The 17,361-nt window shown below is 48.1% G+C and overlaps 1 protein-coding gene and 1 pseudogene across 2 annotated transcripts in view; both read right to left on the bottom strand.

Moving 5' to 3' along the window:
- Positions 1-2,040: 2,040 nt before the first annotated feature.
- Positions 2,041-4,895, bottom strand: LOC311342827 (protein FAM219A-like; annotated as a pseudogene). The gene is made up of 3 exons: positions 4,808-4,895; positions 3,589-3,691; positions 2,041-2,149 (listed from the first exon to the last, which is right to left on the bottom strand). The product of its transcript is annotated as a protein FAM219A-like (transcript).
- Positions 4,896-14,823: 9,928 nt separating this feature from the next.
- Positions 14,824-17,361, bottom strand: part of ela3l (elastase 3 like) — a gene marked incomplete at its 5' end in the record, with an annotated part of 5,779 nt that continues 3,241 nt past the window's right edge. The window contains 3 exons of the mRNA XM_084468874.1: positions 14,824-14,877; positions 15,035-15,187; positions 16,799-16,944. Of these exons, the coding sequence (XP_084325000.1) occupies positions 14,860-14,877; positions 15,035-15,187; positions 16,799-16,944 (317 nt within the window). The 3' untranslated portion in view covers positions 14,824-14,859. The remainder of the gene's footprint in view (positions 14,878-15,034; positions 15,188-16,798; positions 16,945-17,361) is intronic.

Raw genomic sequence — 17,361 nt, 5'->3', positions numbered from 1 at the left:
TACATACGTCATATCGTCGTATTTAGTTTCCAGTTTTAATTTTTGGCTCTGACAGAATGACGCGGCGTGGACCCGCTGACCTCACCAGCGGCGACGGGCGCGGTCGCCGCCCTCTGGGACGACCCGTCGGGGAATCTGATCCGATTGGCCGGGGGCTTTGTCAGAAACGGATGAAGTAAGCAGATGTAGGCCTGGGACGTCAAGGCAATGAATATTTTTACCAATAATAACAAGAATAAAGAATCATAATTATGTCGGCCGTTATGATATGTTATTCTCACCCAGTAAAGATGGTGAGCATCATTATGGGATGCTTGTAAGGTCTGATTGTATTTCAGTCCCACAAGCGGGCCGTTAACTCAAAATAAACCTTCTGAATCGTTGAAGACCATGGTTTCAAATGAATTAGTGTGTGATTATTTTAACATGTTAGAGCCTCACATTCTGCCATATGAACTCACAAATCATCTTCAGTAGCCTGGCAGTACAGTAGGCCGTTCGTCTCATTAGCTCTTAATTAAGTTCTCAAGAAATAAATCATGGATTCATATTTGGGGCTAAGTAGACAAATCCCAACAGAATAGACCGTTCAATTCCTCAATGGCTTGTTTGGTTTTACAAACAGCTCATTGATAAATGGCTGGTTAAGGACGTCCTCTTAAGTCCTGCATTAGATCAAAGCCTACCTCTAGTACTGGCGGATATCGGTGCCTAATACTCAATATGTTGATGTCTTGTTAGGATAACCAGCGCCTCATGTCTCTGGCTCCCCCCCCCCCCTCCTGGCTGAAGAACTCCTCTCACCAGAGGAGCTGATTGGTCCTCTTCTTGAGAACAGAACCTTCTGCAGACGCCGGCGTAGCGGCACGGAGGCATCCACCGAGGACCGTGCGTCTCCAGGCCTCACGCCGCCGAACGCCCCTCCTCAGAACGGTGTAGAGACCGGAGTAAAGGAGACGCGTTCTGCTCCTGACCCATCTACTGCTCACCCCAGCTGACCTCTGGGCGGGTCTAGAGTCCCAAGGCCTTCACTTGTCCTTAGAATGCAGTTTTTATTAGTGTGCACAGGTGTGCGGACGGCCATCTGGGCACCGTATGGGTCGACAACTGGCTATGCCATTAAAACCACAGGCCCTGTCGGAGCCTGCTGGGATTTTCCCAGTACATGCTCAGAAGTGTGCTTTGGCATACGAAGGGTGGGCACGCAGGTCCGGCCGTTAAAGGCGTCGATGGCGATGTGTTTTGCCACCAGCGCGGCTGCGTTCTCGGAGCCACACCCCCTCCTCCACAGCACCGGGATCGCCTGACAGATGCACCGCATGCACAGAGCTCTGGGCTCTCACCAACGCACCCCCGCTGTGGGCCCGGCCCACCACAGTTTGTTTTTTAAAACGAACATAAATGCTTCTCTTTCAACCAGCGCCATTTCAGAATATTTATTTTTCGAGTAAGTATTTTTGCGGGAGATCGAAACCCAAATACCGGCCAGTATCGGGTAGTACAAGACGTCAGACCTGTGTTCAGATCTGGCACAGCCAATCACAAAAGTGACGTGACCGAGGTTTGTTCTGTGTCCAAACTGTTGGTTTCCCTTTCAGCGTTCAGTCCATTTGAAGCGGCTGTTTACTGCTGCTGGCGCCTGACGCCTGAACAGACAGGGTGCCGTTCTCGACACAGAGCGCCACCACCAGAGTAAGAAGGGCCATGGAGGCTTGGATTGGGGTCATCTTTGTTTAGTGTGTTATAACGGAGGGGCAACGGTTGGTACGGTGCTAGAAGGTCTGGCGCGGCGCGGTCAGACAGCGCTGTAAGTTGGTATCGGTGCGAATGCTTTAGTGGAGAAATGTTTTGGAATTGATATAGAAGATGCGTTTGAGGAGATGTGTGCTTTTCTAACGGGAAGGGGACTCACAGTCTTCCACAAGGAGCCGTGAAATAACGGGGGGAAACACCGCTTTCCTCTGCAGGAAACTAAGATGAATCTGAGCGTCCATTGCGTCCAAACTAAAGCGAACACCATGAGCCAGACTAGCAGGCCCCCTACCGTGTCCTGGCCATAACGTTGTTCTTCTTGGCTGCTGGTTCACCGGACTGCCCACCGCAGTACTGGTCTTGACGGAGGCCTTCCTGGCCTGCTCCCTCTGTTTATCTGGGGAGACACAAAGTAAACAGAAGGAGATGCTGAGTATCGGCACAGCAGGATAAACCTCAACTGGACAAATTACAACAAAAAAATAGATTTTCTACTCAATGGAAAGACTGATCCTCAGTCAGGCTCTGGTCAGAGCAGAGCCCTGTACTTTTGGGGTGGGTTGTCGGAGGGCGGATACAAAATGCTTTCTCAGATCGTGAGTCAGATCATGAGTCAGTCTCAGATCGAGTGAGTCACCGGTGAACACCCAGAGCCGTCAGGCGAGGACAGCCAATGAAAACGTGCACTCGATGACGCATGAGGGGATTCTTAATCAAAGGATGTGACAGCTGCTAAATGTTTGTTTTATTTTGTTTTTTTTTACCTACCCCTTCAAAAATGAGAAGGCCTTGATCATGTATCTGACATTCCATGGCCTCCATCTTAGTGGATCAATCGTGTTACACCAAAGACTCACATTTTCAAACAACACATCGCTGTTACAAAAGTGAGTGTGCTTCACTGTTGGGGATTCCTCTTGAAAGTCGCCTGAAGACGAGATGTGAGACGGGACATGTAATGACGAAGGGCATATGAAACGGGCATCGTAAACCTATTCTAGGGGTTCGGTTCATTTTTGCCCTCGCAGACATTTTCAAGTAGTTTAGTATTTTTTATTTACCCTATTTGCAAAAAGACGTCTCAATGTTGCTCAAATAAATTTTTAAAACATACGTTTAGGGTTGGAAACAAAATAATCCATGATTTTCCAAGACCCAATTGTAAAGCTGTGATGATGTCAAAAATACGACTCAGATATTAAACAAAGCAGTTGTTGTACAGGTCATACGTGGTAACAGGTTACAGGTTATAACCTGTAACCTGTTACCTGTACCTCATAACCTGTACCACCACTTATACAGGTCACAGGTTATAACCTGTTAACACTTATAACCTGTACCACCACTTATACAGGTCACAGGTTATAAGTGGTGGTACAGGTTATGAGATACAGGTTATAAGTGTTAACAGGTTACAGGTTATAACCTGTTAACACTTATAACCTGTACCACCACTTATACAGGTTACAGGTTATAACCTGTGACCTGTATTGGTACAGGTTATAAGGTACAGGTTATAATTGTTAACAGGTTATAACCTGTGACCTGTATAACAGGTTATAAGGTACAGGTTATAATTGTTAACAGGTTATAACCTGTGACCTGTATAACAGGTTATAAGGTACAGGTTATAATTGTTAACAGGTTATAACCTGTGACCTGTATAACAGGTTATAAGGTACAGGTTATAATTGTTAACAGGTTATAACCTGTGACCTGTATAACAGGTTATAAGGTACAGGTTATGTGTTGAGTGATCAACATATAACCTTATGTAACCTCAACGTTGTAAACACATGTGATGACAAACAGCAGCGTGGCCGGTGTGGCCCTCACCTATCTTCATCTGCAGGGCCGAGGGTTTGTAGGTGAGGCTGGCGGGCTCGGCCTCGCGGGGGTCCGAGTCGGCCTCGGAGGAGGCTGTGGATGACGCCGGGTCCTGAGGTCAGAGGTCAGAGGTCAGAGGTCAGAGGTCAGACGGCTCAACGACTGACGCAGCAGATGAACATCCCTGCTTTACTTTGAAGCTAAGAACGCGAAGCCTGCACTCGTTTAACAAAACACATCTCACTGAAACCACGACGACCGTCGAGGGACGCGGGCCACGCCCCTACTGAACAGGGCGGGGCTTAAGGGGACTTTGGGGTTCAAACCTGGAACCAGCTGGGAGCCACCGTCAGACTATGTTCCTATAAAGGCCTACAGGAAGTATGGTTGTGTATCGGAAGATAGTCTGATTCGTGATTGTACACAATAGTACAAATACAACTCATTATAGAACCATTACACTACGCAGCTTGTACAAGAACAAATATATCTATAACATTTACAGCATTTCTTGTTCATCATAAATATTGTCTGCTCTACACAGGAAACAATCAATGTCCAGACAAGTCGATTCCTAAGATGACGGAAGATGGATGTGAACTCTGGCGGGTAAAGGCTCTCTGGGGCCAGAGGGGTTAGGAAGCTACCGAACAAGTGCAATTGATTGATCCTAGTGGCGCCATGCTGCCAGGGGGACCAGCCACTGCAGAACGGAGCACGGCTCGGTACGAAGCCCAGATTCTGCTTCTTAGAATACAAACAGTGACGATAGTCTAGAAAGGAGGAGACGTTGAATCCATTACGTCACCTCCGAACTGCTGAGACTGTGTACGAAGCGAGGGATAAGTTGATGATGCTGTGGACGGGGCTAGACCCGTGGTGGTTTGGTTTCCCCAGACATGGATGCTGCTGCTACGCAGCACACCCCACGCAGCTGCTGAGTAACCCATCCCTCAACGAAAACACGTCGCTCTCCCCGTTCACAATGGATTTCACAATGGATTACATCTTCTTAAATCGTGAACAGACTTTCACAATTAAACATGATCGTAAACATGGGAGGTGATGGAGGATGAACGCACACAACCATAACACGGGCCTCGTTCAAACTCAGTAAACCATAACGGGAATGAGAGACGATCAATATATGGGCCCATAAATGTATATATTTTTTGGGGGCGTAATTTCTAATATAAAATCAATGCATTGCAAAAGATATCTGACTCACAAGAGGCTGCATCTCAGACTGCATCTCCGCCTCCTGCACGGCGCTCGGGACCTGGAATCGATCTATCTCCTCCATCATCCTGGCGAAGCGCAATGATGAATCTCCTCCCGCAGCCTCCTTATCTCCTACCTGCGTGACGATGAATATAGATATACGATTTAGATTTGGTTTCGTTTATCTCAGATTTGTAACGGTCTCCTGTGAGGATCCTGTGTTTTGAGCCTCATCCCAGCAGGCGGTGTAACGCTTCTGATCAGTGGACGACATCCACCCACTTCCGGGTGTGGGGCAGTCTGGCCAGCTGGGATGGGAGTGAACTCAGCGCTGTGGGTCCACAGAGGTCCGACCGGGAGTGATGCAAGAAGAAAAACAAGGACTGCATTGGCAGAGCGAATGTTGATTTGTGAAACCCAATTGGAAATATGACCACAACGGTATTTGAAACACAATTGTCTGGATATTAGTGCTATAATATTATATGATTTGGAGTACGATCAATTCGTGTTTCAGCTATTAGGTAACAGGTAATCTGGATTTATCGTGGTCCAGCATCATTATCTTTTTTTTTGTTTTTTTTGTCATCGCTACATTTTGTCAACATGTCGTCCTTACAAACACGTACCAGCAGAGGGCAGCAACGCCACGCGTCAACAGACCGACCACCCAAAACCAGCAACTACACGTTTATCCAGTACCCGTAAACTGTGCCAACAGATGGCAATCTAACACCAACAAATAAGAAATAGGCCCACGGACAGGATTTGAATGATGAAGGGTGCAGTTAAATCGGAATTGAAAAATATAGTCTATTTGGGTCACTGCTAAGGCATCTGTATGCAGTTTTGTAGGGCGTTTGATCGGCAATTTGACGTAAACTGGAGCAGTTGGGCAGGGTAGAGTTTGTTGCATATGAATTACCTGGAGCTCATAAGTGTGCAACTTAATTGAAACATATGTTTGGAAATGTATTCTATTAAATGTATCAAAAGGTCGTGTTTGTATTGTAGGCCTATGTCTTGAGCTTGAATTGGAGTAATTAGCATTTAGATAGAATGAAACACACTTTTAAGTTTCTAATTTTCCCTCTCACACGCACAATCATGTGTTTCATTGTTTCTCCAAAATGTTTTCATTCATATAATTGATTTTCTTAGTGTTGACAATATTTGTTTGTTATATCGTTTGTTTCGTCCCTTAATTAAACCTTGCAGACAGAGCAGAGTCAGACTCCATCACTGCACCAGTGGGCCCCCCCACCAGTGGGCAGTGGGAGCCCCCACCAGTGGGCAGTGGGAGCCCCCACCAGTCGGCAGTGGTCCCCCACCAGTGGGGCCCCCACCAGTGGGCAGTGGGGGCCCCCACCAGTGGGCCCCACCAGTGGGCAGGCTCCAGTGGGCAGGCTCCAGTGTCAGAGCAGGGAGACGTCCTGGGGGCCCGGCTGCAGGCAGGGGGCCCCTGCTCCGCTGGCCGGGCTGTAGCTCGTGGCTGTGCTGCGTCTGAGCCGGTGGAGGCCGTCTCTCTCAGGCTCGGTTCCCCTGGAGGGCGATCAGCGCAGAGAAAGAGTGACTGTAGAAAAGAACTGAGGGGTCGCAGTGTCTTAGTGTCTTGTGAACAACATGTTCTATGGAAATTTCCATTACAGTGTGTGTGTGTGTGTGTGTGTGTGTGTGTGTGTGAGTGTGTGTGTGTGTGTGTGTGTGTGTGTGAGTGTGTGTGCGTACATGTGCACGCATGCGGATATGTGCATGCAAGCGTTTTTAATGAATCTTTGGTGTCTTGACTATGAAAACTGGATTAGAGTTCTGCCTGATGAGTCATTACAAGTCACATGGTGTGACTTTGCTGTATTAATAACGCACACACACACACACACACACATGCACACACACACACACACACACACACACACACACACACACACACACACACACACACACGTGCACACACACACACACACACACACACACACACACACACACACATGCACACACACACGCACACACACACACACACACACACACACACACACACACACACACACAGCTATATAACAGGATGTTGGACTGTTGTTCAACATCTTGAACAACAGTGTATGAAAGTGTTATACATTAACAACACACCTTTGCGAAATTAGCCATTACATTAGAATGGAAATTATTTACAGGTAAAACTTCTCTTCCTCATATAATCTAAAATCAAGCATTATGCCAAATTGGCTCCTGCACCATTTCCCCCAAAATATGTATATGTAAAAAAAGTGAATTATGTTATTTTTTTTAAATAAATATTACATTGGATTGGTCATCCTTACAGTTGACTCTAGAATAGTCTTATAACAGGACTTATTTGGCATTCAAAGTTGTCAATCCGGCCAGTAGCTGACACAGGCTCTATGTCAGGGTGAGTCTGAAGAAGGCGGACACACACACACACACACACACACACACAGGCGGGAAAACACATCTACTCAGTATTGAGTACGACAAAATATCAAAGTATTTGCTATCCAAGAATCCATGATAAACGTATGACCCAATTAAACAACGTCTATCCTCTTTTTCACACTCATGTACTACATATGTGTCTTAACTATAAAGTAGACAAATACAAAAACTGCTGCATTGGCAATGGTACAACACAAACCTTAACTCCTAATGAACACACATACACCAGAAACAGTCACACACAAGATTGCAGCGAGCATCTCCCCTCGGTGGAGGGGATCTAGTGAGTATTGGTTACACAACCCGTACAGCTGAGGCAGATAGAGCTGCAGATTACTGCGGCCACTCTGCCTTTATTTGTAATCTCTCTCTTGTAGCGTATTTGTTCGTGTTATATAATGCAGAGCTCCAGTCCCACTGCCTTCAGCAGAGGGGATGGCTTCCATTGGCTCGGCCCCCTGGTTCCTAGTCGTGTTGATGGATGCAGCTGTCATATTGCGGAGACTGGTGTAGGCTGGGCCAGTGAATTCTGTGGATGCCCTGATGGAAGGTTCTTTGCTCTGTGGGAAAACGTGTCAGTATTTGACAACCAGCTGACAAGTATGGCAACGCTGTAGGTAAGAGACGTAAAGAACTAAGAAGGTCTTCATAGCTCAGGAGGGTTTAAACCATCTCCCACTCCACCCGATACACAGATGATGTTTCTCAGGGGGTGCTGGCTGAGATGTGCGTCACGTAGGTTTTTCAAGGTGAACGCTCCACTCCTCTCCTATTTGTTAAATGTGCACCGCGATATTTCAATGTACACATGCATGGGGGCATACAAAAGTTTGTCCCATCTGTGTCTGGTATTAGCCTCCATTGTCTACCATGTTCTCCATCTTATTAACACACACACACACACACACGCACGTTCATCCACAGGGGAGAATAGAAAGATAGACATTCCAGGTATTAGCATTCCATAACTTTTTTATTTAAGAAAATAAATTATACATCGAAGAGACACCAACGCCTATGGAGACTCATTTAATGCTGCCATATTAAATTCACATTAAAAAGTTAGTTTTGTCAATAAAACTGCTGACACAGAGCATAGCATCAGAATGTGAATGTACCTTTAGGATTTCATTAATAGGTCATATGGGGACCCTATGTTTAAATGCTTTCCAATAGGAAAATGAACCAATAGAAACAAAAAAAAAAATTGACAATAGTGCAGTATAGAAATGCAATTCAGATAATATATTCTCCAGACTGGAATAGTCTGCGTGGCACTTTTTCTCCTAATGCCGTCAGAATAATGGGGATTATGATGGACATGTGAGTGACTGAAATTTTACGCTTGCAAATTACATAATTAGCACTGTGGATATTTCAAGCTCTATATATATTGATGAAGAACAATTGGCTCTGTCCGAAGAATATAATAGTGCTGGAATAAAGATTAGCTTCAGCATTAGCTTGCCTTTTAACTTCAATCCTCTCTCTCTCCAACCTGACTCTCATTCCCTTTCTTTGTTGGCGTTAGCTCTCTGCTCCACCTCTCTGCTGATCATCTCTCCACCTATCTGCTGATCATCTCTCCACCTATCTGCTGATCATCTCTGCTCCACCTCTCTGCTGACCATCTCTCCACCTATCTGCTGATCATCTCTCCACCCAGTAGAAACATGATGCAGCATCTGGAAGAGCTCCAGACGCTGCTGTTCATGGAGCCTCCCTCGTCCCGGGTCTCCCTCTCTGACCCTGATCACTCCGTCTCCCTCTCTCACCCTCATCACTCTGTCTCCCTCTCTGACCCTGATCACTCCGTCTCCCTCTCTCACCCTCATCACTCTGTCTCACCCTGATCACTCTGTCTCACCCTGATCACTCTCTCCCTCTCTGACCCTGATCACTCTGTCTCCCTCTCACCCTGATCACTCTGTCTCCCTCTCTGACCCTGATCACTCTGTCTCCCTCTCTCACCCTCATCACTCACTCTTGTCTTCACTCAACTCCTCTGGTTTAGAATTCACCTCCCTCCTTGCTCTTTCCTTTGTAAATGCTTCTCAGTTGTGAGAGAGAGAGAGATAGCGAGAGAGAGAGAGAGAGAGAGAGAGAGAGAGAGAGAGAGAGAGAGAGAGAGACACACACACACACCAAGAGACCAATTGAAGGAGGGGAGAGAGGAGAAGATGAAGGGGAAGGAGAAGCCGTCCAGGAGCGTGTGGAGGAGGCAGATGGACGGTCCCAGCAGCGTTTGTGAAGATAAGAGGATTGTGGAGCCTCTTATTTTTCTGTTCCTTTACATAATCCTTCAAAGGCAACACGCTCAGCTCTGATTGGTCTGAGCTCCGGTAACCGGCTTGGGGTAAAGGTGAGGGACACTGACGAGGGAGAGGAGGACTCGTGGATAAAGCAACGCCACGGAGAACACTGTGTGTCTCATCTCCTGCTCATGAAGGGGAGGAAGGGAGGGAGAAGAAGCGCTTCATATTTGGCCAGAATGCAGTCGAGTCTCCTCGACTCAAGGCCAGTGTCCAACTCCTCCTCCAGAGCTCCCAGACGCCCCCCCCCACCGTCAAGGTGGACCACATGAAGGAGTCTGGGTGCGTCAGGGGGCCACCGGCCTGTACCGACCTTCTCCTCCGACCTTCTCCTCCCTGGCCTCTGGTTCGAGGACGGTGAAGAAGGCCGGCGTGTCCTTGGGGGGTCTGGAGGGCACTCGGCAGGCCTTGTAGAGGACGGCGAACAGAACGAGGAGGAGGACGCCCACCGCAGAGTTACACACGATGGCGGCGATGGCCCACACGGACAGGCCGGGCCCCGGGTGGTCGGCCATAGCGGGGGGCCCCGGAGAGGGGGCGGGGGCGTCCAGGGTGCTCAGGTCTCAGAGGCCGGGGCCCCGTGGTGGGCCGTCTCCCAGCAGCTCACCCCCATGTCGAGCGGTACAGCCGCTGCGTACAGGACGGGCGGGACGGAGAGGACGCAACAACCTGACAGTTAATATCCTGTGTCGCACTCTCACAGCTCACGTGTGTTGGAGCAGAACCGTGCATCTGTTTGTTTAGTGCGAACATACAAGGGTGCAAAGTTTGTGTGCATTGAAATAGGTGCTGTGGTGTCGCCGTTGTCCCGGTCCGTTCACGTTACAGAACATGTGTTACCTGACCTGAGCTGGGAGGTCAACAGCTATACTTTTTGAAGGGAGGAGTATGAAAGTGACCTATGCGTTCACTTTTAACTCCAACATATCGTTGCAGTACTTCTTAAGAAAGAGTATTTTGTAAAGTGTAGGTTCACAGAGTGCATAATACTAATGACTAGAAATGCTTACATGCATTTTGTTCCTTAGTGAGAGAAAGATTTATGCTAAAGAAGTAAATATTTATGATAATTCCCTCAGTCGATAAATTTAGTTTATTCTATGGAGACACTACAGTCCAGAAGATACATTTGCATTGTACAATATTAAAAAGTTTCAGCATTACATTAATATTATTAAGCCTCTTTAGATCTCGCACAGATCGGTCACTGAAGCTGAGAGATTCTTAATGACTAACTGTGTTTAAAACATTGATATGGACGGGTGAATGAACACTACATCACATGACTTCATGCTTCACCAAGGAAGCATGGTTTATTTTAAATAAAATTAAAGCAAATCAGGCATCTAAGAATACACCATTTTGTCATTTTATGGCTGTCAGGATTGATTATTTTAATTTGCATGATATGTACAATTATTTTAGATAGCAGGAGGCTTAACTCTATTAGTAAGTTAATGGATGGACACGATATGTTTAAATTAGTAAATGAGACCAAATGGCATGAGATCAAAAGTGTTCTACCATGAGACGAGTGTGTGTGTGCGTGTGTGTGTGTGTGTGTGTGTGTGTGTGTGTGTGTGTGTGTGTGTGTGTGTGTGTGTGTGTGTGTGTGTGTGTGTGTGTGTGTGTGTTCAAAGCAGAGATTAAACAGAGTTTGGAATGAATGTGACACACTCACTGTAATGTTGGGCGGTTGATCTGATTAAGGCAACAACAGAGCGTCTGTGTTGTTGATGAATGGGAGGCCTATATATGACACGCATGTTTGTTTGTTTGTTTGTTTGAACACACACTCTCATGGAGATTGATGCAAATATCCCGTAGTGGTCAGACACATTGGCCTACACATTCGTGATGATGTTGATAGTGTGCACGCACCATCACCAGATGAAATAACTTCCAAACCGCACTTTGCATCATGTTAGGGACTCGGCAGGCGCCATCGAAATTTCTCCGATAATTTGAATTAATCCCAGAGAAGAGTATATCACAATAATATACATTGATAAAACCGCCTTAGGGGCTGAATATTGAGTCCTGAATTACGTCATTAGTTATTCGCTTTTGTTCTTGTTTTATTATTATGATATGACTAAACCATTCAGAGTTCCGCACACTAAGCTGCCGCCATTAACAATTCAAACACGGACATTTGAGATGAGTCCGGTGAAGAGCCTACCTAGGGTCAGCAGGTGTCCCATATCCATCCATCCATGCGTGTGGTCCCTCACAGTCCCGAGCGGAGTGAATGATCAAAAAAAAAGAAACGCTGCCACGCACAGAGTTGTATCCCGCCCCCACCCACCCACCAAACCACCCCCGGCGTGCAAGACCCGAGCCCGCCTCACGTTTATAAGTAAGAACTTGTGCACAAGTGGGACTAGTTCACACACAACTCCAGAACCGACTCGAGCTGAGCTCAACACATGCACCGTTACGGTCCACCACTGTGCGGCTCCAGAAGGGACGGCAGTGTGGACGCTGCTGTGTCCGCGTTGCTCTCTTTCCCCCTCCCCCTCTCTCCCCCTCCCCCGCCGGTCCCTCCCTCCCCCATCGCGCGTCTTTCTCCCCCGTGAGTCTCACGCTCCGTAAACGACTTATAACGAGGCGCGAAGAACATCCAATCATCGGCTTCCCCCCCCCCCCCCCCCCCCTCTCTCTCTCTCTCTCTCTCTCTCTCATCTCTCTCTCTCTCTCTCTCTCTGTCATGATCAACAACTCGGCACGGAGAACGTTATTTATCTGTCGATCGTCTGCCGTTGGACATGTGTTCGATGATCTAGCGATGGGTACCATGAGAGTTCAGCCGTGTTTTCGAGTCCTGACGCAACGTTCAGTAACCCCCGATAGAGTAGAGAAGAGTTGGGAGCTTATCGCCTGAGATGATGTAAGAATTGAATTGAATTGAATTGAATTGAATGTGACCCGCCTGGCTCTTTACTAATACCGCTCAAACGGAATCAGAATCGCTTTTATTAGGCTACATCTTATTACAAGTAGCAGGCCTACACAAGAGTACAATCCGTGGGCTTAGGCAGCCACAAAGCAGCAAGAATACAAGATAAAGTAAATAAAGATAAGTACAAATAAAAATATGTTTAAAATAAGTTACAGTTACTTTACTCTAATTGTATTAGAGTAAAGTAGCAGGGAAAGTAGGCTTGGGAAATCGTAGCATAAAGGCTGGATTCGGTTCTTTTCTCCCCCTAATTGGTATTCAGAAGAACAGTCTGATGTCCCCAAGGGTCATAACAGAGTCCTTTGTTGAGAGGGAGAGAGAGAGAGAGGGAGGGGGAGAGAGAGCGAGGGAGGGAGGCGGGGTGGGCGTGGCGCACATGGGGGCGTGGTCTCGAGGGGCGTGGCCCGGCCTGACCCAGTGAGTTCAACCAGATAACAACGCCTTCTCCTCAGCGCTGTGTCCTCACGGCTGGTTCCACACAAAAGCCGCTCCGGCGGAGACCCGGGAGAGGAACACACCACGCATTATTCATTCATGGGATTAGAATAACGGAAACACGCTGTTAAGACTCCAGAGAGAACCCCCGGCTGTGCGGAAGAAGGGGAATGATAAGCAGACATCAGTGATCACTGGCCGACGTTCACTGAAAGGAAGAGGCATTTCTCTGAGCACCTTAGTGAACCTCTCTCTCTCTCCCTCTCTCTCTCTCTCTTTCTCTCTCTCTCCCTCTCTCTCTCTCTCTCTCTCTCTCTCTCTCTCTCTCTTTCTCTCTCTCTCCCCTCTCTCTCTCTCTCTCTCTCTCTCTCTCTCTCTCTTTCTCTCTCTCTCCCTCTCTCTCTCTCTCTCTCTCTCTCTCTCTCTCTCTCTCTCTCTCTCTCTCTCGCATTTCCATGTTTCATGTCAACCTCACCATGAAAAAATTAAGTAACGTTCCCATATAAAAATCATCATTCAAATGTGGTGGTAGTGCATAAGGGAGTACTCTCTCTCTCTCTCTCTCTCTCTCTCTCTTCACCCCCCCCCCCCCCAATCTCTTATCTATTTAATCTATTTCAACCAAAACATAAAATCAGACATGAACATATGGAAACAAACAAAAAACACACACACACACACACACACACACACACACACACACACACACACACACACACACACACACACACACACACACACACACACACACACACACACACACACGCGCACAATTAAAGCCATGTAAAATCTGTCCGATAATATTATGATATTTCCAAATATTATGATATTTTAAGAACTGTCAGTCGTGTCTCACGAAGGCAGGCCTGATGTCTTAGTCTTTGTACCAAGTTGTCACGCGTTTCATTCCCATTTGAGAAGGAACGACGTGGAGGAGACGGGGAGAAATAATGGGATACAGATCATCCCGTTATCCGTCATTTCTCTCTGCGCTCCATTCCCTCAATCTTCCCAAAGGCTATTCGAGGAAAGGGTCGATTCAGCAGATGAGCGTAATGGCTTTCACCAACATTAACCGGGAGCAGCGAGGTCAATGTCCTTCAGAAATATTAGATTCCTTTTTCGAGTAAAGCATCTGTTTCGTAGATAAAGAGTCTTAATTTAAAGGAAAGCCTTTGGATGTTCATTTGGCCTTCACTCACACGCCGCTAATTGAACATATTTCATGTTTTAATATTCACGGGGCACATTAAATCGGGACATACAGCCTTCATGCTGGTCGTTCCAGGGCTTTGTAAAATTAGTAATACAACAAGTCATATTTCATACATGTTTCCTTCGTGTCCTTTCGGGGTAAACAACCAGTAATTGCAGCCCGTCGGTATAGGCTGTGCCACCATTTTGGCCAAGAGCACCGGCCAGATCAGCACAGGGGCCAACTTCATTAGAAACATGTCACAAAGCATCGCGTATCACGAGTGTACAGGGACACCTTGTGGACATTTGCTGACATTGTCTATTTTTGCGGGAGCGTCACGCTGCGGGGGAAGGCTCGGAGACGCAGTAAATTTAGACTCACTGGTCAGAACCATTCATCCGGACGAGACATCATTAAATAAATGAATTACGTATTTTCTTGATGGTTATGGGTATACACATAAATGTGCGTACCACACACACACACACACACACACACACACACACACACACACACACACAAGCGCACACACACACACACACATACACACACACACACACACACACACACACACACACACACACACACACACACACACACACACACACACACACACACACACACACACACACACACACTCAAAGGAAAAACCGGAGAATGAAGAATGTGTTTTTCTGAGATTTATTTATATTTATTCATCTCTAGTGGTTCATCACGACCTGCGAAGAGAACACAGCAGACAGTTATTCATCTGACGAACAGCTAAACACCCGCCGTCACCAGAAAACGGTGTGTACCATGGCGTAATATATCTGTACAGAGAACATTAAAAAGATGCCGACCAATGACGGAAGGAGGGAGGGCGGGGCTATATACCTGGTCGATCCAGTCGTTGAAGGCGGACACCCGGGTGAACACGGTGGGCTTCCTCACGTAGTTGCAGCCCATCCCGGAGACGAAGCTGGCGATGCCGTGGACCTCCCACGCGCCCTGCTCGTTCTTGCAGTTCAGCGGTCCGCCGGAGTCGCCCTGTGTGTGTGTGCACAGCGCGCGGCCACGTGACAGTGACACGCGTGGTCGCGGGTGATTCAACGGCGGTAGTGTGGTGGTGGTGGTGACGAACACAACGCGGCGTCAGACAAAGGCACGCGTTCTGAGCTACGGCTGTGCTCCTTTCTTTTATTTATCGTCATTTATACTCGTTTTTATTATTATACTACATTGATTCGTTGTGATTCATAGTTCCGGGATTTATAGTCACAGGCATTCACTGACACGGCTCTTTGAGTGCCAGGCTTATAATTTATGCCAATGCACGCCATTATTACAGCAGACGGCTACGCTTTCATTCCAACAAGGCCCACAAAAGAATCTGAGCGTGTTGATTGGCTAATTGCCCCCCTGAGAGTCCCCTGGTTGCGGGGACCGGGGGGGGGGGGACGTGACTCACTGCAGACCGCCACCTCACAGGAGCCAGAGCGCTTGACGGCAGCGGACCGAGGCTGACGCTCGCGTCAGGTGGTCGCCTCAGACTTCCTGCGTTACTCCCTGCTCCCCGGGGGGGGGGGGTGAAAGGTCCGCGGGTCGGAGTGGCGTCCAGCGGAACGGCCGAGAGAGGGAAGGAGCCGTAGAACGAGCTGCGTTGTGTACGGAATGGAAAACCGCAAGGATACAATCCCGCTCGAGGTGAGAGGGTGTTTAGGTGCGAGCTGTGACCTATAGTTTTACAGACTCAAAGGTATGACTTGACGCATGGCTGATCGACACGCTGTCATAGTGGATGACTTCGTTGTGGAAGGGCGTCCAACGCAATACGGGCCGCTACAGGCCACCGTAGTCGCTGGAAAATTCCCTGCTGCAATTTTCCCCACTGTGGGATAAAGGTAGCCTAGTCCTAACTAGACCTTCGTACTTGTTTCATTCGTACCGATGGTCTAGAAGTGCTATAGAGACAAACGATTGCTCACTTGAAGGCGGGTGCTGTTTGAAGTTTAAAACCTATTGGCTCTGCCCAGCGCCACTCCGGATCTGCCTTAACCAATCGCTAACGTTTGGTCGTGACGTATTTCATGCTTAGCAAACTGAAACTCGCGCCCGACCTGTCCGTCACTGTTCTCAGGCCGCGCCTCCTGTTCGCTGATTGGACGGACAAACTTGAGGGAAAATAAATCGTTCGAACATACACTACACCCAGGCCGAAGTACTGAGGGGAAATGAAAATTGAGCGGAAGTACGGAGGCGGGCGGAACAAGGCTAGGATAAAGGATTATCTTATCTTAAAGGGAGGGGTAGCCCTCAGTGGGCTCCAATCTGCGACCTCCCCGCTAGAAGCTTCCAAAGTAAACACACCGGACCTTCCTTTGATTCATCATTTATGAATGTTTTAAAAATAAATAAAATAATTCATTCACGTTTTCCTCTGCCAGCGGCATTCCCTTAGTGGCACATGCACACACACGCACGCACGCACGCACACACACACACACACACACACACACGCACACGCACACGCGCACACGCACATGCACACACGCACATGCACACAAAGGCTGTATAAACAACCTCAGTACTTCCAAACAAACACTCCAGGCGGACGCACACACTCCTCACAACACGACAACACGACAACACGACACTCACGTTGCAGCCGCCCACGACGCCGTCGCCGCCGCCGCACACCATGGAGGTCCGTACCGTGCTGCCCCACCAGCCGGGCTGCGAGCAGGTGGCGTGGTCCGCCACCGGCATCAGGGCCTGCTGCAGGTTGTCAGCGATGGGGCCTCCGGCTGCAGCCAACACACACACCTGTTAGCCCCTGGTAGCCTCTGTTAGCCCAGCTGTTAGCCCCTGGTAGCCTCTGTTAGCCCAGCTGTTAGCCCCTGGTAGCCTCTGTTAGCCCAGCTGTTAGCCCCTGGTAGCCTCTGTTAGCCCAGCTGTTAGCCCCTGTTAGCCTCTGTTAGCCCTTCTGTTAGCCCTTCTGTTAGCCCTCTCCTCCACACTGTTAGCCCTTCTGGTAGCCTCTGTTAGCCCTTCTGTTAGCCTCTGTTAGCCCTTCTGTTAGCCCTCTCCTCCACACTGTTAGCCCTTCTGGTAGCCTCTGTTAGCCCTTCTGGTAGCCTCTGTAAGCCCTTCTGTTAGCCTCTGTTAGCCCTCAACCGTTAAGCCGTTAGCGCTCTCCACCAGAGGAGTGCGCTTTTAGAGGT

The sequence above is a fragment of the Micromesistius poutassou genome (genome assembly GCF_964030765.1).
Source record: "Micromesistius poutassou genome assembly, chromosome: 5".
In the NCBI taxonomy this organism is placed as follows: Eukaryota; Metazoa; Chordata; class Actinopteri; order Gadiformes; family Gadidae; genus Micromesistius; species Micromesistius poutassou.
Note: the sequence above shows the minus strand (reverse complement) of the source record. Positions and strands in the feature narration are given on the sequence as shown.